Source organism: Plodia interpunctella, chromosome 4 (genome assembly GCF_027563975.2).
Source record: "Plodia interpunctella isolate USDA-ARS_2022_Savannah chromosome 4, ilPloInte3.2, whole genome shotgun sequence".
NCBI lineage: Eukaryota > Metazoa > Arthropoda > Insecta > Lepidoptera > Pyralidae > Plodia > Plodia interpunctella.
Window position 1 is genome coordinate 7773752 of NC_071297.1, and position 21681 is coordinate 7795432.

Sequence of the window (21681 nt, forward strand, 5' to 3'; positions counted from 1 at the left end):
TGGTGCAATATTTCATTACCTAAGTAGATAATATAGTAACTGAACTCGGAGGGACAAAGGGCATCCCTCGCTTTAATCCATGGCACTCCATTCAGATAAGATGTTGTCGGGCCGCCGCCGCCGTCCTCCACGGCACCTACTCAACAAATCACTAGGTAGTTTAAGACTCGCTGTCGTCTCGGTCAGACGTATATATCAAGTAGCATTATGAGTTTCACTACGACGGCTTATCGATGTGTTCTCACATACGCTTTAAGTTTTTTATATACTGGATTAGCTTTGGCGTTTCTTAGTATCAACTATGTGAAGAAAGTGTTTACAGATCCGGGATATAAGAAACTGAAGCTGTTGCGGCCTACCTATCTCGTTGATCCAAAATATGGAGTGCATAAATATATTAAAGTAAATGTAAGTATTTTGGATTTATTTTCACCTGTTACTGTATTTAGGTATGTCACTGAGCGACAATAATCTAAGATTAGCCAAATTTAGATTGAAGATAAGAAATCACTTTACTTTTTAATTTTATGGCTCCATCGTTTAGTGTGTCTAAGTTTGACATTGATAAAATTGAAGACGTTCCAGCGGCACGAAATGTAAATAAGAATTTTAATGAATATTGGTACATAGGTACCAATAAACTCCTCACTGTGACTTGATGATAGCATCAAGTCACAGTGACGAGTTTATTAACATAAGATGTAATTCTGTAATTATACCTAGGCTCATCAAATATTTTCACGTTGACGGATTTTCCTTTTAGTCGTGTTTGAGGTGTCTGGTTTGTATAGCTATGGTGTTACCATCCGCTTGGTGTCATCGGGTGTTCTATATATGAAACCGGTCAAGATTGAGTTCATTAGCATTTTGTTCCAAGTGATAACATGGTATTGAATGTTTTGCAGTTTACTATGGCTGTAGAATGTGCGCTACTATGCTTCAATTCTTACGTTTATCAGACGTTGTAGGACTCGTACAACTGGTTTCTAGCAGTACTCTTATTTTGATTTCTATGCTGCTGTCATATAAACACCTTACGATCAATCGGTAAGGTACTGTCGTACCGCTATCGGTAAACGTAAAGGTGTCAAATACCGAAATTATCATACTCAGAAAATTTTCAATTTTCGATACCTACCTATTTATTCAAAATTTCAGAAATATTTGTTTTTTATATTATCTATCTTTTATTTATTATCTATTATAATTTGGTGATTTCAATACAAATACAGATAAGAGATCTAATTACTACTTATATTATCAAAATACGTATTAAGTATGCGGTTAGGAGTGTTGCGGATGTGCAGTCAACTAACATATCAAGTTACTCTGCATGCATTCGGTGGCAAATAGAGGTGAATTTGCAATGTGTAGATGTACCGAGACGCATGTCATAGCTACGGAATAGTCTACGTAGAAAGACCTTGATTTTTATCTAATTGATGTAATATAATATATATTTGTATCTCATTTTCTATTGCCTTCGAGATAATGTCAAATGTTGTGCGACGTGTAGAGAAAAATAGTACCTATATAAATTTAGTGATAAACTCCTCCATTAAAGGAATAGAGCCAGTTAGTGTTTACAAAATCTCACAGCGTTACTTTTATCTTTTCTATAGAAAAAGTTATGATGATAGTTTTGACTGTACATCGAAACATAAGCCCTTTTTATTATACTCGATAATTATATACTTTTACGCTCGGGTAAAACATAATACATTGTGTTCCTGAACTTTTCTCAGGAATCACAATCTATTGGTGAAAATAAAAAAAACTTTCATAAAGTTTTTGATTTATCGCGAACACACAGACGAGGCAGAGGACTTTGTTTTATAATATGTAAGTTTAAGGATAATAATTCTCAGAATATAAAAGAACATCAAGTTTTCTGTAAAATTACTTTTTCCTTATATACTCGGGTGCAAAGTGCAACCCAGCTTATACACGTAGATTTGAAAAGGAATATATAGTGCTGAAATAAATCATATTGACTAAATTAGGAAACGAGTCCTGCAGAATACGGGGTTAAGATTGATATTTTAGTTTGATTATTTTCTTGAAAGAGAAATTCTTGCGGACGAAGCCGCGGGGTAAAGCTGTAATAATATCTATCAGATAAGGCTTGCGGCGAAATTTTCCACATTACTTTACACAATTTTACAGGATGTAAGGTACTAATTAAAAGTTAAAATTTACAAATAGGCACCTAAAAAACTCTTTTCAAATAATAATATTATTTGGGTGGGATGGTGGATGAGAATCCTGCTTATTTCATTTTATAATGATGATTATCAAACCCACTACATTATTATTGCTGCAGATTGGGCGTATCGCGTCGGAGGGGCGTTTTATAATGCCCGGAAAAACGTGTCTACAAAGCGGAACGCTCGTGCGTGATAATGCCAAAAACTTTTACTAGAATTGCTCCTGCGATTCATTTGATTTCGTGTAGCGTTGAAAATTCGAAAAAATAATTCAAAATCATACGCGGAAACTATTCAAAAAACAGGGTGTATATTAAAAAAACGTCAATATAAAAAATAGTTCAAAAGAGAATTCTTGAAATAAACTCCCCAATCGATCGTCAGAATTCATTTGAGAAATCTTATAGGTAGTTTCGATTTATGCTATTTAGGTACACTCTAATTTAAAAACAGATACTGCTAAATGTATTTTTAGGAGTATTTTTCCGCGTTGAAAACAATCAAAAATTTAAAAATAAAAATAGCATTGGAATTTCAAAGAAGTACCTAAATTTTCCGATTCGGTGTGCAATACACGGCACGTACTCTATAAATACATGTTTTGAGTGATCATTTCATGAATTAAATAGTTGTTTCATCATTGTTGTGATAACATCAGAAATAATTATACAGACCAATTAGGTATAATTGGATGCAATCTAGGTACAATTGTTTTCTTGTTTCAGAATGTAAAACTTCACTACGTCGAGAGTGGCGATCCGTCGAAACCTCTAATGATATTTTTGCATGGGTTTCCCGAATTCTGGTATTCGTGGAGGCATCAAATTCTTGAATTCCAGAAAGATTATTGGTGAGTGATTTTTATTTTTTATACTTATAGTTAATGGAAGTACATCTAAGTATATGTCCGGAAGGATATAAGTGTTATCCTATATAACTTTTAATGAGTTTCATCAACTAGTGTAACTATTGTCAATTAATAAACCCTATAGTGGGCACCATCCTATTCGTATAAAAGTATCATCGCATCGTAAGGAAATAAACGTAATAACTAGTCGTAAGTAGTTATTGATGTCATATAAAATAAAAATAAAAAAAACATCACCATTCTAATTACCAAATAGATAAACTTGTCTCGTATCAAATGGATGATTCAAATAGGGGTAATTTCGCGCATCGCTTCAAAATTATGGCTGCAATGACGATTTACTATATTGTTCCAAATCTTGCTTTAGTAATTTTATTGAAACCACAGCAAATCATTACAGTATACTTGGATGTTATTCATTCCAAAACAATATAAAGAATTTTGGTTTGAAATTGGTTTGAATTCTTCTTCCTCGCTGATCTAGAAACCTAAATTATTGAACTCAACGATCGCTAAGAAAATAATTTTATTCAGACAAAAATGTCTAAAAACGGTACCTACCTACTTTTTGTGTTAGGCGTAAAATACTAAAGTGATTATGTGGATGGTGCAATATAATAGTAGTTAGTGTCTGGGAAATGATTGCTCTATTTGCATTAATGAAGGAAGAATGTTTCGATATGTTTCGAAAATAAGTAGGTAGGTAGTTGTTTACTGTTCGAGCGCCGTTATCAGTCTATCTCTTGTCTAGTATAGGCCTTTTTATAGAACTTCCCTTATAGATTTGACAAAGTTTGCAGAAGTTTTAGTGTGAAGCGCGTAGGTACATACAGACAGAAAAAATAAACAAATAATATTTTTGTATTGAACATATGATTAAATTTTCTTTTAGGTGTATAGCCGTTGATATGCGAGGATATGGCGACTCTGAGCGACCAGAGACCGTAGAAGCTTACAAAATAGAAGTCCTCGTCGAAGACGTTAGGGATCTCGTCCGACAGTTAGGTGAGTTCACTTTTGTTGTGTACCCGAAAGACACAAAGGAATAACATTTGATAGGTATTTAAGTACTTGCATGGTGTTGATTGGCAAAATTAAAGTAATGCAAATTGATATATGGATAGTTTTGACTGGATGCATAAAATATGAATGTCCAAGTGCAAAAGGTAATATTTAGATAATAAAATTTATTAGGTACTTAATATGTAAAACATTTGATAACCTCAGTGTACGACCGAGATAAACATATCGACATATAGTAGTTAGGTAGGTAATATCTATCGAGAGATGTTTATTTTTTAATCAAATCCTCCGAATCTCAAAGTACTAGTAGAAACTATCAAATTAGACTCGTACAATAATTGCCATTCTTTTAAAATTTATATTAATTTGTTTCCAGGTCGTGAAAATTGCATTCTAGTTTCCCACGACTGGGGTGGTGTTATAGCTTGCAAGTTTCGTGAGATGTACCCCAAGGTGTTAAGTGCAGTCCTTATTATAGCAAGCATGTCATTAGAGAGTTTCGTCGACAGTATATTCAATGATAGTAAGCAGAGGAAAATGTCTTGGTAATAAGATTTAGTTTTCTTTTGTTATTTTAAAACATGCCAGCTTAGTTTACCTACGTCAATAAATTTAAATTATTATACATTCGTATACGGATGTCATTAATTCTATGGTATGGAACGAATGTTAATAACTTTTTAGATCTTTATGAAATTTAAAACGTAATATTATAGGACCATGATAGCAAAGATTTCATCAGTTAGAATTAGGTTTTATCTAAAATATAAAATTATAAGTTAATAATAGTTATAGGTACCTCTACTCAATGAATTTTTTAGCGAAATAAATCAAATCCTGAAAATATCTCAACAATAATTGATTTTTTGTCACTTTTTCCAGGTATGTATTTTTCTTTCAAATGCCGGCGATTCCTGAACAGTTTCTAGAAATGAACCAGTTACAGGTGTTTGACAAGATGATGATGGTGCCCGGGAAAGATACTGTCAGCGCCGAGGATCTAGAAGGATATAAATACTGGTTTGGAAAACAATGTGAGTATTACAAGCGGGCACATTAGGTACACTTGGAGACTTAGGTGGCTAACTTGGCCATAAAAATCTGGACCACTGGCCGAGTTGGACATTCTCGAAAAATGGTAGGGTTCAGATCGGCGACAGTCGACTTAATTGTCGAGCGGCCATTGGACTATGTAAGCGGGAAAGTGTAAAAGTAATTCGTTTTTACGTGTTACTAACACGTAAATTAACTTCGTTCGGAGTTTTTGTTAATCTAAGCCTTCGCAGTACTGAATTAAATATTAGTTAAAACCTTGTAAAAACCTATACATTATTTAAGTCGAACGAAATTTCCTAAAAAGTCTACTGTAATTCATATTGCTTCAAAATCACAAAAAGACACTACGTCTTTATACACAGGTCTTTTTTTTTTTAAAGAAGACATTTCATGTCTTTTTGCCATGTGGCAAAATACCCGCGCATAATATTCCGCGTATTTTATCGTTAAAAAGCAGGTTTAAAAAATATATTTGTTTTTTTATTTCAGTCGCCTTTACACCACCAATCAACTATTACCGAGCCAACTTCAAATTCGACTTGGGGCCGCAAAAGTGCTTTACTGAAAATGTCCCTATGCTTGTGGTTCGAGCTGCAAATGACACTGCGATTGGACCACGCCCTTTGGAGTACATGAAGAAGGTCTACGAACACATGGAGTCCATGGTCGTTGAAGGATGCGGCCACTTTATGCAGCAAGAAGAACCTACGAAAGTGAACAATATCATTAGGGAATTCCTTACGAAGCATAAGCTTTAATTATATAACCTAACCTAACCATACCGTGTTACGGAAAAGCGAAAGAAAATATTCGGTGGATAATTACTTTAATTGCACATATAGAATTACCTAATTACCTAGGTACGTATTTTAGATTATAATACTAAAGAGGTAATTAAACAGATCATCATGAAAATAAATAGGCTTTTAAAGGACAAACACTTTATAAATATAAACGGTCTGTGTTTTATTGATTCATTTGGTAATCCCAGTGCATAATATTTGTCATTTAAATGCAACTACAACTTTCCAAGTCGTTGTAAAAAATCTATTTCCATCTTTGGCTATAGCCAAATACTATGTATTATTTCGAGACTTAAATAAATAAATAATTAAGCACGTTATTTACCTCTACCTAAATTATATGCTTATAATCAGGCTGCTAGCAAGACTAGTAACGAAAGTGTATTCTGTGTCAGGTGCATACTGGTGTAATAAATAGACCTATCTATAAATAATTATACACAGGATGCTCTAGCTAAGTGTTTTTTAAATTGCATTCAGGCATTTTTTAAAAATTAATAGCAGAATGCAAACCAAGCTAGTCATTTTGGATAGATTTTTTCATAAAACTATCTGAAAGTTTATTGTATTTTCGATCAAAATTATAAATAGGTTTTTGTCAGCTGGGTAGTTTGAGTTCAATAAATAAAATTATGAATGAATTATATTGCTTTATTAAGTACCTACCTCTTATAGTCTTCTTCCGTGCCTTATATAGGGACAACTAACTGGTTTGGCGCCAAGACCGCTTGTTTCAGGAATGGCCAATTAAAGCTCCTTTGATTGGGCGGCATGTTCTTTCCTTTATTATTCTGTTTTATATTACCACCTTTAAAAATAAATTAGTATTTAACATTATTTATTTCCATGTGTCAAATGGTTCAATATAGTTTACTAGATAGCGTTGCAGTTAGTGGCAAATTGATACCTACCTGAGAGATATTTTTTTAAAGTAGGCATACTCTATCTAACTAATATCATAAATACGAAAGTTTATTACCTCTTCATGCTTTATCTGTGGTTGAGCAGTCTTCGTAAATTTTCCAAATGTAGGTAGTTCGAAGTACAGAGAAGGAATTCTAAGGTACGCGAGGGCGAAGTCGCAGGCAAAAGCTAGTAAATTTGATATTTCAGTAAAAAAAACATGACAAGGTTGTGTAAATTTATGTACCTTGAAAAGTAAAATAAAATAAAACGTTGAAGAATTCAAGTTGAAAATAAGTTATTCATGTTTAAAAATTGGCGGCAACAAATAACACGAACGGACATTCAGTGGCATAGACAACGAGTTTTTTTTAAATATTTATGTGCATTGTTGTTTCACCTCACCATATAATAATACACAATCGTGAACTCGGATATTACATGAAATATCTATTTACAGTTGGTTTTACTATGTATTCCCTTTATTTTTTAATAAATAATTACTTTCGTATATCAACATGGTGTTAGGTGGTAATCAAGGTCATGTACTACAATGCGACTAAATAGAGTATGTATCACATCTATATTTCCATTTCTTTCTTGTTTTAAGCTACATTATAGTGTAGACGGTGAGATAGATATAGATTTTTGCACTCAGTCGTGTTTGGAATGGTTATGGTACCTACCTACGCATCATTCGAATGAAAGCTAATGGCCGCCGATCTCTAATCACGAACAGCTGATGTGCGTTGATCTGGTTTTCTAAATATATTTGTATTTTGTTTAATTTATCGTGTAAAAATACTTAAATGATACGCAATACATCTTGCTATTTTGTGTGGATTACAGGGTTTGTGTATAAAACATAACAAACGTGGTGAATTCTTAGATTTGTGGGTTTTCTACAGAGCTGACTTTTTCAGATGTCACTGACCATTCAACAAATTATTTTGGACGCAAAAAGACTTGCAGGCCGCCTCAAAGATCGTGAAACCGAAGCGGATGCACTTTTGACTGAAACTCAAACAGCTTATCGACAAATCCATACAATGAAACAGGTAATTTCGACACCCAATCTAAAGCAGATGTAGACTATGTAGTTGATTACAATTTTATTCAGCATAAAACCCACTACAGATTGTATGATAAGTCTAGGTTTAAATCGTCCATTCTATTGTATTGGTATAGTTTGGATCAAAGTAATTATCATTTATAAAAGAAAATATGTGAGAGCATAAGTTTCAGCATCCTAATTTGGTATTTTTTCAACATCTTGTCAGTGGGATAAGACTCATGGACGCTTTTTGTCAACTTAGTTAATTTTGTATATTGTATTGTCAAAACATTGTTTTGATCACTATTTACGTTAGTAATATAGGGTTAAAATAAATTGGCATTAGCGACAATGAAGTATTTAGTGGTGATTAAACATTTTTCAGTACAAAGATGAAGTGGATACTCTGAATGAAGCATCTCGGGAAAGACCTAGAGGAGCTTTGATAGCTAACATAGAAAGAGAGTCGCGTCTCATGAGAGATGTTCAGAGGGAGAATGGTGAACTTCGAGCTGCTCTAGAGGATCACAGACGGGCACTTGAACTCATAATGTCAAAATACAGACAACACACAGAGAAGAGAATATGGGAATCTCGGATAGACTTCACAGCTGCTATCAATGAGAAACAACAAGAGGTATGTAACATAATATTACTTACATAGCACATGTAATAATAATATTATTTATAGAATAGTTGAGGATATTACTAGTTGCAATATATAATATTGCCTATTCACAACTAAGGAATTAAAATAACTGAGAACTTACTTTTCAAGTCACCTGTGAAGAATACTTTTATTATTTGCTAGTTAGGGACACCACCACCAGTGTAATGATCAGAATCATCAGTATCCTGTCATTTTGTGACAATTTCTCCTAGCTTCCGGAGATCTTTTCTTGGATATAGTTTAACTGGAAACCTTATATTGTTGGAGAAAAAAAAACTTACTTCATAATATACACATCATTCAAGAAAGTGAAATCATATTTGGATTAACATAATATCATGTATTCAATTTTGTACTTTCACTAGTTATATAAGCCAACTGTCATTGCGGCAGTTTATATCTTATTTGTTTCCATAATAATTATCTTCACAGATATAATAAGAAAATATTTACTGATTTTCAGTTGATTCGTCAACAAGCTGAAAGGATCAATGAGATGACAAGTGTTATGTACAAGGCAGTAAATATGGATGAAAATGGGGATTCTCGAAAAGAAGAAGAACTCTACCAAAGGCTTATTACAGAAAACAAGGTATGTGTATTTTTTTAGTTTCAGAATATCTGTAATCCTAAAATATAAAAGCAAAAGTAACTTTACTAAGTTACGTCTTCACGCTTTATCCACTAAACCAATCTTCTTGAAATTTTGCATACATATAATTTGGAGCAAAGAAAAGGACATAGATACTTTATATTCCGAAAAAAAGATCTGTTTTCATGGGAAATAGATGTGGGTGGAACTGTGGACTAAAGCTTGTAAGCTTGAAGATGTTACATGGTCTATGTCAGGCTATGCTTCCATAGTGAATAAAGAATCTGTATTAGATAAGACTGTAATAAAACAGTAAGAGTCACTGAGCTCGTGATTCATAAGGCAGGAAGCAGCAGGGAAAACGCGCAACCTAGAGTAATTAAACAGTGTTACTATCTGCTATTGTGTGACATAGGCAGTTGAAGGACAATGTCTATGCTGCAGGGTCTACGCGAGATGCTGGACCTGTCGAAGCAGTACGGGTCGGAGCGGGCGTGGTCGCCGCCCACGCAGGACAAGGACGTGCAGACTGACGCGTGACCGGCCGCCGCGCATCGCCGCTGCTAGGAGCTGCCACCCGCCAGCTGCCAGCTGCCGACATATTCAGACAGCGCAGAAGTAATCGCTATTATACAGACTACAGTCCGTTTTTTCTGACGAGTCCTAATATGGTAAACAATCTTGACCGTACTTATTGTTGAAAATAATTAAAATATTAGTTCCAACCTGACGACCTCCGTGGCGTAGTGGTCACCAAGCCCGTCCGCTATCTGGAGGTCCTGGGTTTGATTCCCAGTGCGGGAAAATATTTGTATATGTGATCACATATGTCTGCAGTTCTGGGTGTGTCATGCCCGTTTCTGTGTTTGTGTCCATTGGACTCGCGTTACAAGTTATTTTAACCTATCCGTTCTAAAGTGATACATTTATTAATTACCAAAGTAATTTCCATTTTATTTTATATTGCCGTAAAATTATAAAAAATAATGGTGAGATTGTTTACATAATAATATTTGTTAGAAGAAACGAACTGTATATTTGCTAGCTTTCTTGTTCATCAGTATTCAGGCCCAACGATTTTATGACATGACTAATGGATTAAATTGTAATTGTACAATGGAACAGCCAGAACAGCTTTGCAATGCCATTAATCCCTTTGAACTACAATTTGTTTGTATATTACTGCTGTGGCTGAAATTATTAAATACACAATTATATTGGCTTAAGGAAAATGTACCTTTTTTTTCTAGCAAATTTCAAGTCTGTATAATTGAATTCCTCTGTGCAAGTCACCCCTATTCCGACTCCGCCTTACACATGGGGTCGACAGTGATCTGATAAACCACTTTGTATGTTAATCACACATTTTGGATGTTAGGTCTTTTGACAGATATATCTTTCATATTTCACCAAAATTGGAAACTATAATACAGCGAATAACTGCAAATATAGTTGTTCACAAAATATTTTTTGTTTTTATTGGTTGTATTTGATGTTGAACATTGATATGTATTTACTGAAGTGTTTCATGTTACTAGAACAGCACTCTTACCATAATGTCATTGCAGAGTGAAAACAAATTGCTGTGTGACTATAACTGTGATCTTTAGTGTTGCTGTTAAGTTATAAAAGCTACGCTTTTTTATTACTATACTTATCACAATACGACACAATACAATAAAAATATTTGCCAATTTATTAATTTATAATATTTTATGCATTAAATTTTGACAGTATCGATATTATATCACGTAAATATTTTTTACTTCGTACATAGGCTTATGAATCATCTTTACTTTAATGATAAATTATAATACTCGATAATGTATTACATGTATCCTAGAAAATTTACTTCTTTAGATTACTCGAATGTTTAGACTAAAAATTTATTTTGTAACACCAATACTTTCTGGGACCCAATACTTAATTGTCATAGTTAAAAAACTGTACTAGTTTCACCTTGTTTTGTGTCACCGTGTTGTGTCATCTCAATACGCGAAATACGCACTAGTCAATTTACAATACAACAAAGTTTTTTGAATGTAGCAGTTTCTATGTTTAATACTTTATCATTATGTCGTAAAGAGTAGTAATAAATGATAGTTAAATATTCACAGTGATTCATTCAGAGCAATGGCTCTGGAAATGAATGTTCCATATAAACTTATGAAATATTTTTTCATGCGATCCAGGAGATTAGCTTTTAATGTTAGATACAAATAAAATATTATGTATGATAGATATCATGTAGGAAATCTTTGTAGTAAATTTCGTAAAAATATGCTTAACATGCCAAGGGTGTGCAAGCAATATACCATGAACAGTTACTTGTAAGTTATCTATTGTTAAAAAGTTTAATAATAAAATGTTCGGCGTATTAGGAACTTCTTTAAAAACCGTCCTTGTCTTATTTGGCGTTGATATGGACATGGGAAACGCTAAATCCATTTGTTTGTGTATAAGTGCACCACTCATTTATAACCAAATTATACTGTAATATTAGGAAGAGGGAAAGGCAATTATGTTATTGTAAACATTTTCTGATTAAAAAAAATTAAAAGACATGATTTTTTAATAATAACATTAAAATATAATTCGAATATATCTTAGATTTTACTTTGGAGTTAGGATAAATATTTTACTTATTTGCTTTAGATTAAATTTTGTGTATCGTGTGACCTACCCATTAGAAAACAATAGACGACTTTAAGAGAAACAGTAAAACATGCACAAATATACAATAGGAGTAGCAAATACATAAGTTATTGTTTGGTTTATCACATTTAGTGATAATAATATTGAAGCAATCTATTAGTGAAGTTGTGAATTGAAATTTAAAAATTGTTGGAATCTTATTGTATTATTAAGTCTGTTTAATTTATTAGTATTGTAATTTATATTTACTACTTATGGCTCCCAAAATTTAAGTATATCCAACGTAAGATATTTACCTCAGTACATAATAATAGTGCTTGTGTGAGGTATTAAACTTAACTATTGTAGTAATTGGATTAGATTAATGGCTACCTTGGAGAGTAATGCATTTATTATATCAAAACATTACAGTGCACTCTAAGTGTGTAATGTACAAAATTTTTTTTTTGTAGTGAGTGTTCTCTGAGAAACAATGTAAACCACCCAGTAAGAAGTTTTGTTTCTATTTCATTTTCTTAATATCAAGATTTTAGGTCTTTTAAATCAATATTAGATTTGTTTGGGTGATGATCTTAAAATGTAATAATCATATGTTTTGAGACATTAAAATTCTGCAATATTGATATGCAAATACAACTAGCCCATATTTTTTTTATATTCATAGGACTGTTGAATTTAGTTTGTATAGAAAGCAATGCTAGTAAATATTGAATAGTTTTTTCTGCTGTAGAATGACACAAGTAGCAAATGTATGTTTAAAATGTAATAATTGATTAAAATATATGCAGTACATTATAAAATATTTTTACTTTTTTATTTTCCCCAACCCTTCTTTAAGTTTAAAACTAGTTAGTTTTACTTAACTAGCGGGCCGTTTTGGCTTCATGTAAAGCCATAATAAATAATACATAACCTTCCTCAGGAATCACATTATCTATTGGTGTAAACCATGCAAAAATTCATCTGGTAGTTTTTGAGTTTATCAAGTTCATACTGACAGATGTTGATCTGTCAGTTTTTTTATAACATGTAAGGATTTTTTTATAACATGTACGGATGCAGTGTGCATGTTTACGAGACTGATTGGACAAAAGAAGTTAATTAAAATTGGGTTAAAACAGTTACCTATAATGAAAGTCAATTTCAAATAGACATTTTAATTTGTCATTCTTACCACCTTACACACACACTTCTTACAAAGTAAGTATTCTTATTTACAAGAGTGACCTGGATCATACTCTGGTTTGAGTATACTCTGTGGGGAACTTGAAGGAGTGTTGCCCGATGGCCTCAATGTTTGGTAACATGCCTGCATTCGGAATGATGTTCCATGACAGAGTCAGTGTCACATTATTATGGGCTCTGAAAAATAAATTTTGATTGCATTATATTTCTCAAACACTGTTGGTCTCATGTGCAACAGTATAGGAGTGTAGTGACATCTCTAGCTAAATTTAAGTATATTTTGATATCTTCCATGAGAATGGAAGTTATAAAACATGGTAAAATAATAAAAGTAACCCTTTATTGTGTGTCCTAACTACAGAAAACAGTTCTTAAGAGAAGTAAGCAAGGATGAAGAGTCCTTTTTGATTACTATGTAGCCTTGTAGTTACCATGCAGCCAGAACAGATTGTGATCCTATTGTTGTTCAATTGTTTTTATTATCTCTAAGATCTAACTGCTAATAGTGAAGGAAATTTCCTTTTTTGTGGCTTTTTTTTCAAAATTTATCAATATTTCATGCATTCCTGTATATTAAGTTCGGTAATTGTTTCAAAACTTGCAATTGTTCACTTGATTAGAAGTGAAATTGAGAATTGGCCATTGTTGTGGCCGCAAAAGGTAAACAAACAACATGTGAAAAAATCACTCCATGAAAGAGTTCTCACCGTTATTCATATGCCACAGATAGAAATATGAAAACAAGAAGTCTTTCAATAGGATGTATTGCAACAGCAATACTATAAACAATTTGAATGTTGGACAAAAAGTATATACTTACTTTAAACCATTGCCATCATCCCAAAAGTAGTACTTAGTGTTCATGTTCTTAAAATCTAGCACTGCATTTTCACCTCTCAGGATGATTTTATCCCAAAGCACCACTTGATTTAACTCGTTGTTGGGGGTAATGTATTCGGCGGTTAGGTAGAGGAATAACTGTTTTACGTTCCAGTTGAAGAGGTGAGACAGATCAGTCTTCAGATCGAAAGTAAGAAACCCGAGATCATTCCTTTCCCTTGAAGCTCCATAATCTGGTACATTCTTACTGAAATAATACATGACTTTTATAGCCAAATAAGGTTTAAACATTTATTTTTGTGTTATAGGGTGGTTAAATACAAACTTACACGACTACTTTTACTGTATTCATTTGTGCCGCAGTTCTATAGTCCACTGTTAACGTGGACAAAAAACACAGGAACGTTAAACATGCCAGTACACTTAAAGTATAGGTTAATATAGCATTCCCTCTTGTTAATACGGAATACATTTTGTGACGATTACTTCAACATGAATTTCTAAACTTCTTTTCAATATATTGGATGAATTTACTCTGATCGAAATTATTTGATTCCTTAGAATTTGATTCTGTTTCTTTCTGACGATTTGGCACTTGTCATGTTGAGTTGTCATGTCATCACGTAATGTTATAGCAGTGTTGCCTCAATCAGATGATTGCCTACACAAAATAGTTTCGAAAAATCTTTGTTTTTGTAGTGGTAATCTCACAGATATAAAAACATTAAATAGGTATTGTTCTTATCTCGACTACTCCGTAGAATAAAGTCCGGTCTGCGATATTGAAGGTTTTCAGTAGAGTTCAGAGAAGTTGTTGACTAATATAACTCTTAAATGGAGAGAGTTGATAATAAGAACTTTTGATATGTTGTTGCTGTGTCTTGGCCTAGTCAAATATTTAATAGTATATTTTTATAATCCTTTAATTTCGTGAAATAGTGAGTTCCATGTCAATATAGAACATTTTAGCGTGGAATAAGGAGGGTCCATAGTGAACATCGTACGTTGTTTTACGAAGAAGTCTGAATTAAGAAACGTTTTATGTTTATATTGGTCGTTGTTCGTCAGAGTTACCTTTGACATATTGGTCCTATATAACGCGAGATGATTCCGTATTTTAGAAAGCACGGTATTTACTGTGGGTTTCAAGTGCCATTTAGGTTTTATAAACATATTTTAAGGACGGAGGACGTGGAAAAAGTCAGGGGAAACAGTTAGTTTGGTAATAAAATAAAAATATTTTTTTTAACACGTTTTTACTACAAAAATCTCAAAATAAAAATTAAACAATCATTATGGCACTAGATTGAACAGTAATTATTAGCACATAAAATGACCCAGTCTTTCACTTTTTGTATTATAATAATAGTAACGAACATAAACGTAGAAGGTACATTATTAGTCATGTGGTAAAGAATTAAAATATGGATGATATTCTTTAGGGATAACTTCTAAGCGGCACATATCCATTAAATCTTTATATTTAAAAGCAGAAATCTTAATAGGTTCTGAATATGCATGTTTCAGTTCACTTTGGACTGAGTTTCTAGTGTTACCGCCAATCACCAAAATGTTAAATTCAGGTTGAGTCTGGTCATACTTAAAAAACAACTTATTGGAATCACTACCGTCCGCATGCACTTCTCGAATGTTACTCCAATTAATCTTCATTCCTCTAATGTCTTTCAGCCAAACCTTATCATTAACAAGACTTTTAAAATCAAATACATCATTCTGAGATATGTTACGAATAACATAAGGTTCACCATCATTCTTCGCCCATTTTGCTAATAAACGCCATTCGTGAGGGGTATAGATAATTTTAGCGCGAGATGCTCTTTCAATAACAGAATGGACACTGTCACCCTCATTTTGGGTATGGCCCTTTTGCATAAACCTGTGTGTTATACGTATATTGAATTTTTTTGCAGCGTAAACGTACAAGGCAAACACAAAACGATTACGATTTTGTCCAGTTGCATTATCTGACCAGAAGCGAAACTCATTGGCCCCTTGTTCAACATTAGTCTGAATAAAATCCAAAAGGCAACTGCTCACCTCATTTGCGCCACGTTTTGCCACAGATTCATCCCACATATAGCAAACAGCCTTTTTTTTACCCATGTCATAAACCGTGAAGTTAAAAACAGAGAGTTTTCTTTTATAGTAAAATATGCTGATTTCACCAAGAGGACACTGTAGTACCTTTTCGAAATCAAACACAGAAGTAACTATTTTTCCGTTTGACTCCTCGGCGTCTTTTTTATCTTGGCTTTTCAGTTGCCTTGCGACCTTCTTATTATTCTGGTGTTGCTGAAAAGCTTCTTTTTCTTCGTCTGTTGGGATTTTTTTCATTCGGAACACATGACAATCGTCACACTGGTCCTTTTTAGGAATGTGAAAAACTAAATTAAAATTACAGTTAACGATGTCCCGATACTGACGTTCTTTTGTAGCTTTAGAGCTGTACTTTTCAGCATCAAACCATTCAAGGTATAACTTAAACATTTTTGCAATACTTAAGTGTCCCGGTAAATAGAGCTTTTCACTATCCTTGCGTAAGTAATGAGATTCAACAGGATCAAATGAATTAACATGGTCACAAACGCTTTGTTTCATTGCTCCATCTATAACAATTTTGTGATTATCATGGCGGCCTCTTTGGTCCTCTTCTATAATAGCACTACCATCGTACTTCATCCAAGCCGTCTTTACGATACGAGTAGAAACCGAAAGTGTATTGAGAAACATAGTTTGACACACCTCTGTTTTCTCGCAGTGAGATTCACTGTAATCTGTAATCAGCGGTAGATAATACTTATAAGTATATTTCCTATTATTTGGAGCATCTTGATTGAGACAACGTTTTTTCTTTGTCTTATCCGTATACTTGACGATGAAGTTCCACTGCTTAGCTCGATCGCCAAGTTGCCAAAATTTAGTGAAACACTCCAACCGTTGCTGGTAAGTAATTTTATTTGGACATGTATAGCGGCATTTGCAAGACGCCCCCATCGTTTTTTCATCTATGGATTTTCCTTTTTTGGTAACATATTTCTTACCCAAGTTTTTAAGGCATTTTCGTTTAATGTCAGCCCATTCTTTTACACGCTTTTGTCGCTTTTTCGATGTTCTGCGGGTCACAGTTGGAAGGCTTAAATGGGAAGTAGCTGGCGAATTTGTTGTGCTGAATGACTGTACGGAAGTTACAGAATAATTGCCTTCATGACATGGGCAGAATATGCTATCACAGACTGAATGAACATTAGTTGGTGATGGAATTGGAGTTGGTTCATATAGTTCTGAAGGAACTAGGTTTGACCGCTGTGAAATTTCTAAACCTTCGAGTTCAATCTGGGGTGAATTTTCAAAACTAGAAGGCACTTCCAAAGGTAATAGGCTAGGTTGGTTGCTGTAAACATCATCGGGAGATGGCTGATTTGTAGCTACCTGTATTGAGCTATCACAGGTTATTTCTTGAGGGATATTTTCTTGGGGTAGTTTTTCTATACTGTTATTATTACTATTATCGGCACACTTATCAGACATAACAATCGGTGTTGAGCTGCTGCAGGTAATTTTTTTGGGGCTACAATCTTCTTGCATAATTTCCTCCCATACGTCTGCTAATTCCTGGCTAATTTCTTCTGCACCATGAGGCAGTGGTGACGTTGGCTGCTTACATGTGTTGTCATTAACATTCACATCTGAAATAAAAAATCATGGAATAATTTTATACTTTATTACAAAGGTTAATGTAATTAATGTAGATATTGTTGTTAAATTGAGATGCTATCCCTGCAGGTACATATAAGTAAGTAGGTATCAAAATTATTTAACAATTAAAAATCCATGCAATCGAGAAGTACCGTTAGCACTATAATCACGTCACGAGTGCAAAATCATGGAGCACAATTAGATATAGATATTATTTTGAAAATGATATTTATTGTTTATGAAAGACAAAAACCTTTACAATTAATTTGTCAAATACAAAAGAAAATATCTTAATATTCATAGATATTTTCAGTCGAATAACGTCTTAACTGATTTTGAAATCCACGCAATAACGTCCTATTCGAACATCGAACCTCAAATTCGCATTACAGATTCAATAGAACAACGTTTCATATTCACATGAAACGATAAAAAAATTGTAATATATTCAAAATAACGTCCAATAGTTTTTTAAGACTTCTTCCTTTTGCATTTTCTATTTTGAATGAATGATTACTATAATGGCTACAAGCTTCATCAATCGCATTTTTGCTTTAAATACACGATTTACTTCCAGTCTATCAAAAAACGTCTCATGTGAATATCGAACTCTAACATCTATTAATTAAGACAAAAAAGCAATAATAACTTAATGTTTAATATTTAAATAACTTTTCAATATATAAAAATAAATAATTAATCTAAAAAATTAGCAACTTACCAGAAATTAAAGTTTTTGCTACTTTTACAGCAGGTTGTGAAAACGATAAAAAAATCCCAGACTCCTCTCTAACTTCTTTTAACATATTTAACATTTTGCGTGATCTTGACATATTTAAAAATATATTTTTACATGCAAAACACCTTATTCAATTGTATTATATTCGAAGCGAATACAAGCTTAGCGCATGCTGCAAAAACGGCCTACCTCCATCAAACATCGGTCCAACTGACGAGCAGACGGGGCGCCCGCGCCGATCCCTCTCCCCGCGCGACGCCGTATGATCACTTCGTACGTTTTTGTGCGGAGCTAATGTGAGATCGATCGTTATTCGATTCCATATTTTTAAAACTAAGTAAGATACAAAAATTTTAAATACTTAGGTCTTTAGAGTTTTCATTCCTTATGTCGTTTAACTAATTAACTCATTTTTGCTCTATGTTCACATATGACCCTATTCTACGGATAAGTCGATCTGTAGATGTATGTACCATTATGCATAGTGATTATTATATTTTTATTACTAGTGATCACTCTCTATTTTTGGAGTGGGATTTGAAATTTATTTTTTCTAGCTTTTGCTCGCCGCTTTATACATGTTTTTTTGTGTTCCTACCATTTTTTATTAATTAAATACAGTCAAGTCACAGCATGGACATTTTATGCAGCGATACTACCGGCAAATGTTCGACTAATTTAGGCACCTAGGTTTACATGCAGAATGATGTATTTCTTGTTTAGGGTTTTATACCCCTTTCAAGCTCTTGGAGGTGCAATGTAGGTATATCGCCAATGAATGCGTTCTGATTTTTACGTAGGTATATGTATTTAAATTAATATAAACATCGGTCTCCTGTATTACGTCCTTAGGGGTGCAATTTTTTTAATCGCGTGCGAGTCGAAGGCAGAAGCTAGTTATAAATACAATGTTTTGCAGCTATAAGTAATATAAAAATCGGTGTTTGCAATTAAAGTCGAAAATAACTATTAAAATATTTTTGTCCATAGCTTAATATCTTTGTTTACAATCAGAATGGTAGCGGCTATGAACGTCAGTACTGGCAGGAAGGAGGCCACGGGGGCGTTGTTACAAGGAACGCCGCCGGGCACGGAGCGGCAGAAGCAGACGCTGGTCACGAAACTACCGTTCCTCTGGCTAAAACAGCCTCTAGTGATGGCATCGCCATTCGTGTCTACTGCTCTGGTGCACATGGCCGTTGAGTTTTCCGCTGTGAAATATTAAAATAATATTTTATCTCAGTATTAAAAAGGTTGTGTAGACATAATATATACATAGGTATTTTTTGTTGAACCGGTACTACCAGATCTTTAGGTACTTGGGTATCTGTCCCATCAAAACTATGGCTTTGGTCAAGACTTTCATTGATATTTTTTGAATGGGTATATTATATATATATACCTATTCAAAGACTTAGGTTTAACTGAACATGTAATAATTATAAGTTTACCTTGTCCATTGAAGTAATAGGTGTAAGTAGCACACACATCGTTATCCGCTAATATACAAGATGCTTCATCCAAATGATTTGCCCAAATGTATGAAACATCTGGCCACGAACCGTCATCTAAAAGCATAAATATTAATATTCATTATTTGTATCTGTGTATAGCATAGGAGATTTTGTCGTCTAAGAGTGGTCTTGGCAGGTAACGTTTATGTGGACCCTATGATGTTGTACCCAAGAATGTTTATTGCAAGAATCTGGCTATTGTGAACTGTGCCGAGATCAAAGTAAGAATAGAGAAACCGATTCTTACATGAGACAACAAGGGGTTGCCTACAAGGCACGCCGTTGGCGAGTCTAGTGGCGTCTTGGCAAGTGGCGTTCATGAAGATACTGTCGTTGTTGTAGCGCGGACCCAGCCATGTGTACTGGAAGCATCTTGCCACCGCTGACTGCGCCGAGATCAAGATCACACCTGCGTAATTTAGAGGTTACGACAGATTGATTAGATAGTCCGAATATTGAAAAAGAAAGGATTACCAAACAATAATAATATTTTAGAGTTTGACATTTAAAATTAAGATTAAAAATGCCGAGAATCTTAAAGTTTTCAGGAAAAGCATTGGCCAATTCTACGTGTCGCTGCAATATGCATGAATTTGTCAATCAAATGAAGAGTTTTTGCAAAAGAGATTTTCTAAACCTGATCTGATAAGTAAAAGTGATTAAATCAACTTATTTAGCTTATTTTGTTAAATAATATTTCTACTACACGTAATGTTTTATAGACATTGGCCATAGTCTCCTTATACAAAAAGCAATAGCAAAAAAAAAATAATATGACTTACATGATAATGTTGCACACATAAATAACACTAATTTTACACCAGACATTTTTATTTCTTTATTGTTCAATTTTATTTACTTAAGTTTTTTTATTTTGTTTAAAAATTTCCTTAATTGGTGTCTTTTTAACTTTTAAACTTGCACAAGTTTCTTCATTGTTTACATACTTACAACTGAAAGCGTATCATTAAAAATTTAATCAATTCCTTTATGAATAAGTGTTTCGGAAATTATCATTGGGATTAATATTCTATATACCGCTTTGTTGATATGGCGGCTTAGTGCAATGATTTGTTTGATTAGATTACTTGATTACGTAGGTACATCCCGGTATTGATAAGTTAGCAATTTTGAATAAAATTTACACACAGAGATAAATTTTGTAACTGTGATTATTCACAGAAGTTCAGATGTTCTTCAAAGACTATAGCCGTCGTCGTGACTCTATGGATTCCATTCTAACAAATCTAGGTATTCAATATTCATTTTTGTTTCCAGTAGGTTTTTTGTTTGCGCCCCAGTTATTACTGAAATTTTAATAAAGATTTTTTATTTCCACACTTTTGCTATTTTGTTTACATATTGTCGAATATGTAAACAAAATAACAAATTTCTAATCTTTATTTCTGAAGTCCATATGAGAGTTATCAACGAATACTAATTATTGAATTATGAAAGTTGTATGATAAGTAAGGGTATTTACCAAAATCTGTAATAACGGTTGTCAAGAAAACTTTTATGAATATTGTATTTTATTAGCCCATTATTGTATTTTTTTAGTATAGGGTGATTCTTATCATTCTAGGGCATTTTTCCTTTAGTCGTCTTTTACGAAAACTTCTAAAAGTGTTGCCGATCTAGGTCGATCATCTTCCAATAGCATTTCATAGAATCTTAAAGAAGCAAACATTACCTAAGTATAAGGTAATGTTTGTTTCTAATAACTTAATTGTACCCACGTACCTAATGTCAGTTCCACAGTGTCGCCGAACTCAGATACAAGCTAACATGAATGCGTGAAAATTGTGTAGTTAGTATAAGTGCTTTTATTTACCGCAATGAAAAACCAACAATA

At 33.4% G+C, this 21681-nt stretch overlaps 4 protein-coding genes across 5 annotated transcripts; 2 read left to right on the plus strand and 2 right to left on the minus strand.

Moving 5' to 3' along the window:
• Nucleotides 1-141: 141 nt before the first annotated feature.
• LOC128669187 (epoxide hydrolase 1-like) lies at nt 142-6598 on the plus strand. Its single transcript, XM_053743785.2, has 6 exons — nt 142-408; nt 2933-3057; nt 3968-4080; nt 4475-4643; nt 4981-5132; nt 5644-6598. The coding sequence occupies exons 1-6, from the start codon at nt 208-210 to the stop codon at nt 5910-5912; spliced, it is 1029 nt and encodes a 342-aa protein (XP_053599760.1). The 5' UTR covers nt 142-207; the 3' UTR covers nt 5913-6598.
• An 889-nt stretch (nt 6599-7487) lies between these two features.
• Nucleotides 7488-12633, plus strand: LOC128669188 (FGFR1 oncogene partner 2 homolog). 2 transcript variants are annotated; one of them, XM_053743786.2, is made up of 5 exons: nt 7488-7604; nt 7784-7918; nt 8300-8551; nt 9048-9176; nt 9621-12633. In XM_053743786.2, the coding sequence occupies exons 2-5, from the start codon at nt 7784-7786 to the stop codon at nt 9714-9716; spliced, it is 612 nt and encodes a 203-aa protein (XP_053599761.1). In that variant the 5' UTR covers nt 7488-7604; the 3' UTR covers nt 9717-12633. The 2 variants fall into 2 exon arrangements, with proteins under 2 accessions (XP_053599761.1, XP_053599762.1); XM_053743787.2 differs by having other exon boundaries at nt 7568-7710.
• Nucleotides 12634-12972: 339 nt separating this feature from the next.
• Nucleotides 12973-20769, minus strand: Spase22-23 (Spase 22/23-subunit). The gene is given in 7 exon segments (XM_053743788.2): nt 12973-13193; nt 13837-14103; nt 14186-14364; nt 19432-19523; nt 19764-19880; nt 20074-20235; nt 20609-20769. Coding segments are annotated over 7 exon segments (993 nt in total). The 5' UTR covers nt 20655-20769; the 3' UTR covers nt 12973-13063.
• On the minus strand, nt 14599-18614 carry LOC128669186 (uncharacterized). Its single transcript, XM_053743784.2, has 2 exons — nt 18295-18614; nt 14599-17563 (listed from the first exon to the last, which is right to left on the minus strand). Exons 1-2 carry the CDS (start codon nt 18404-18406, stop codon nt 15255-15257), a joined length of 2421 nt encoding a protein of 806 aa, XP_053599759.1. The 5' UTR covers nt 18407-18614; the 3' UTR covers nt 14599-15254.
• Nucleotides 20770-21681: the final 912 nt, after the last annotated feature.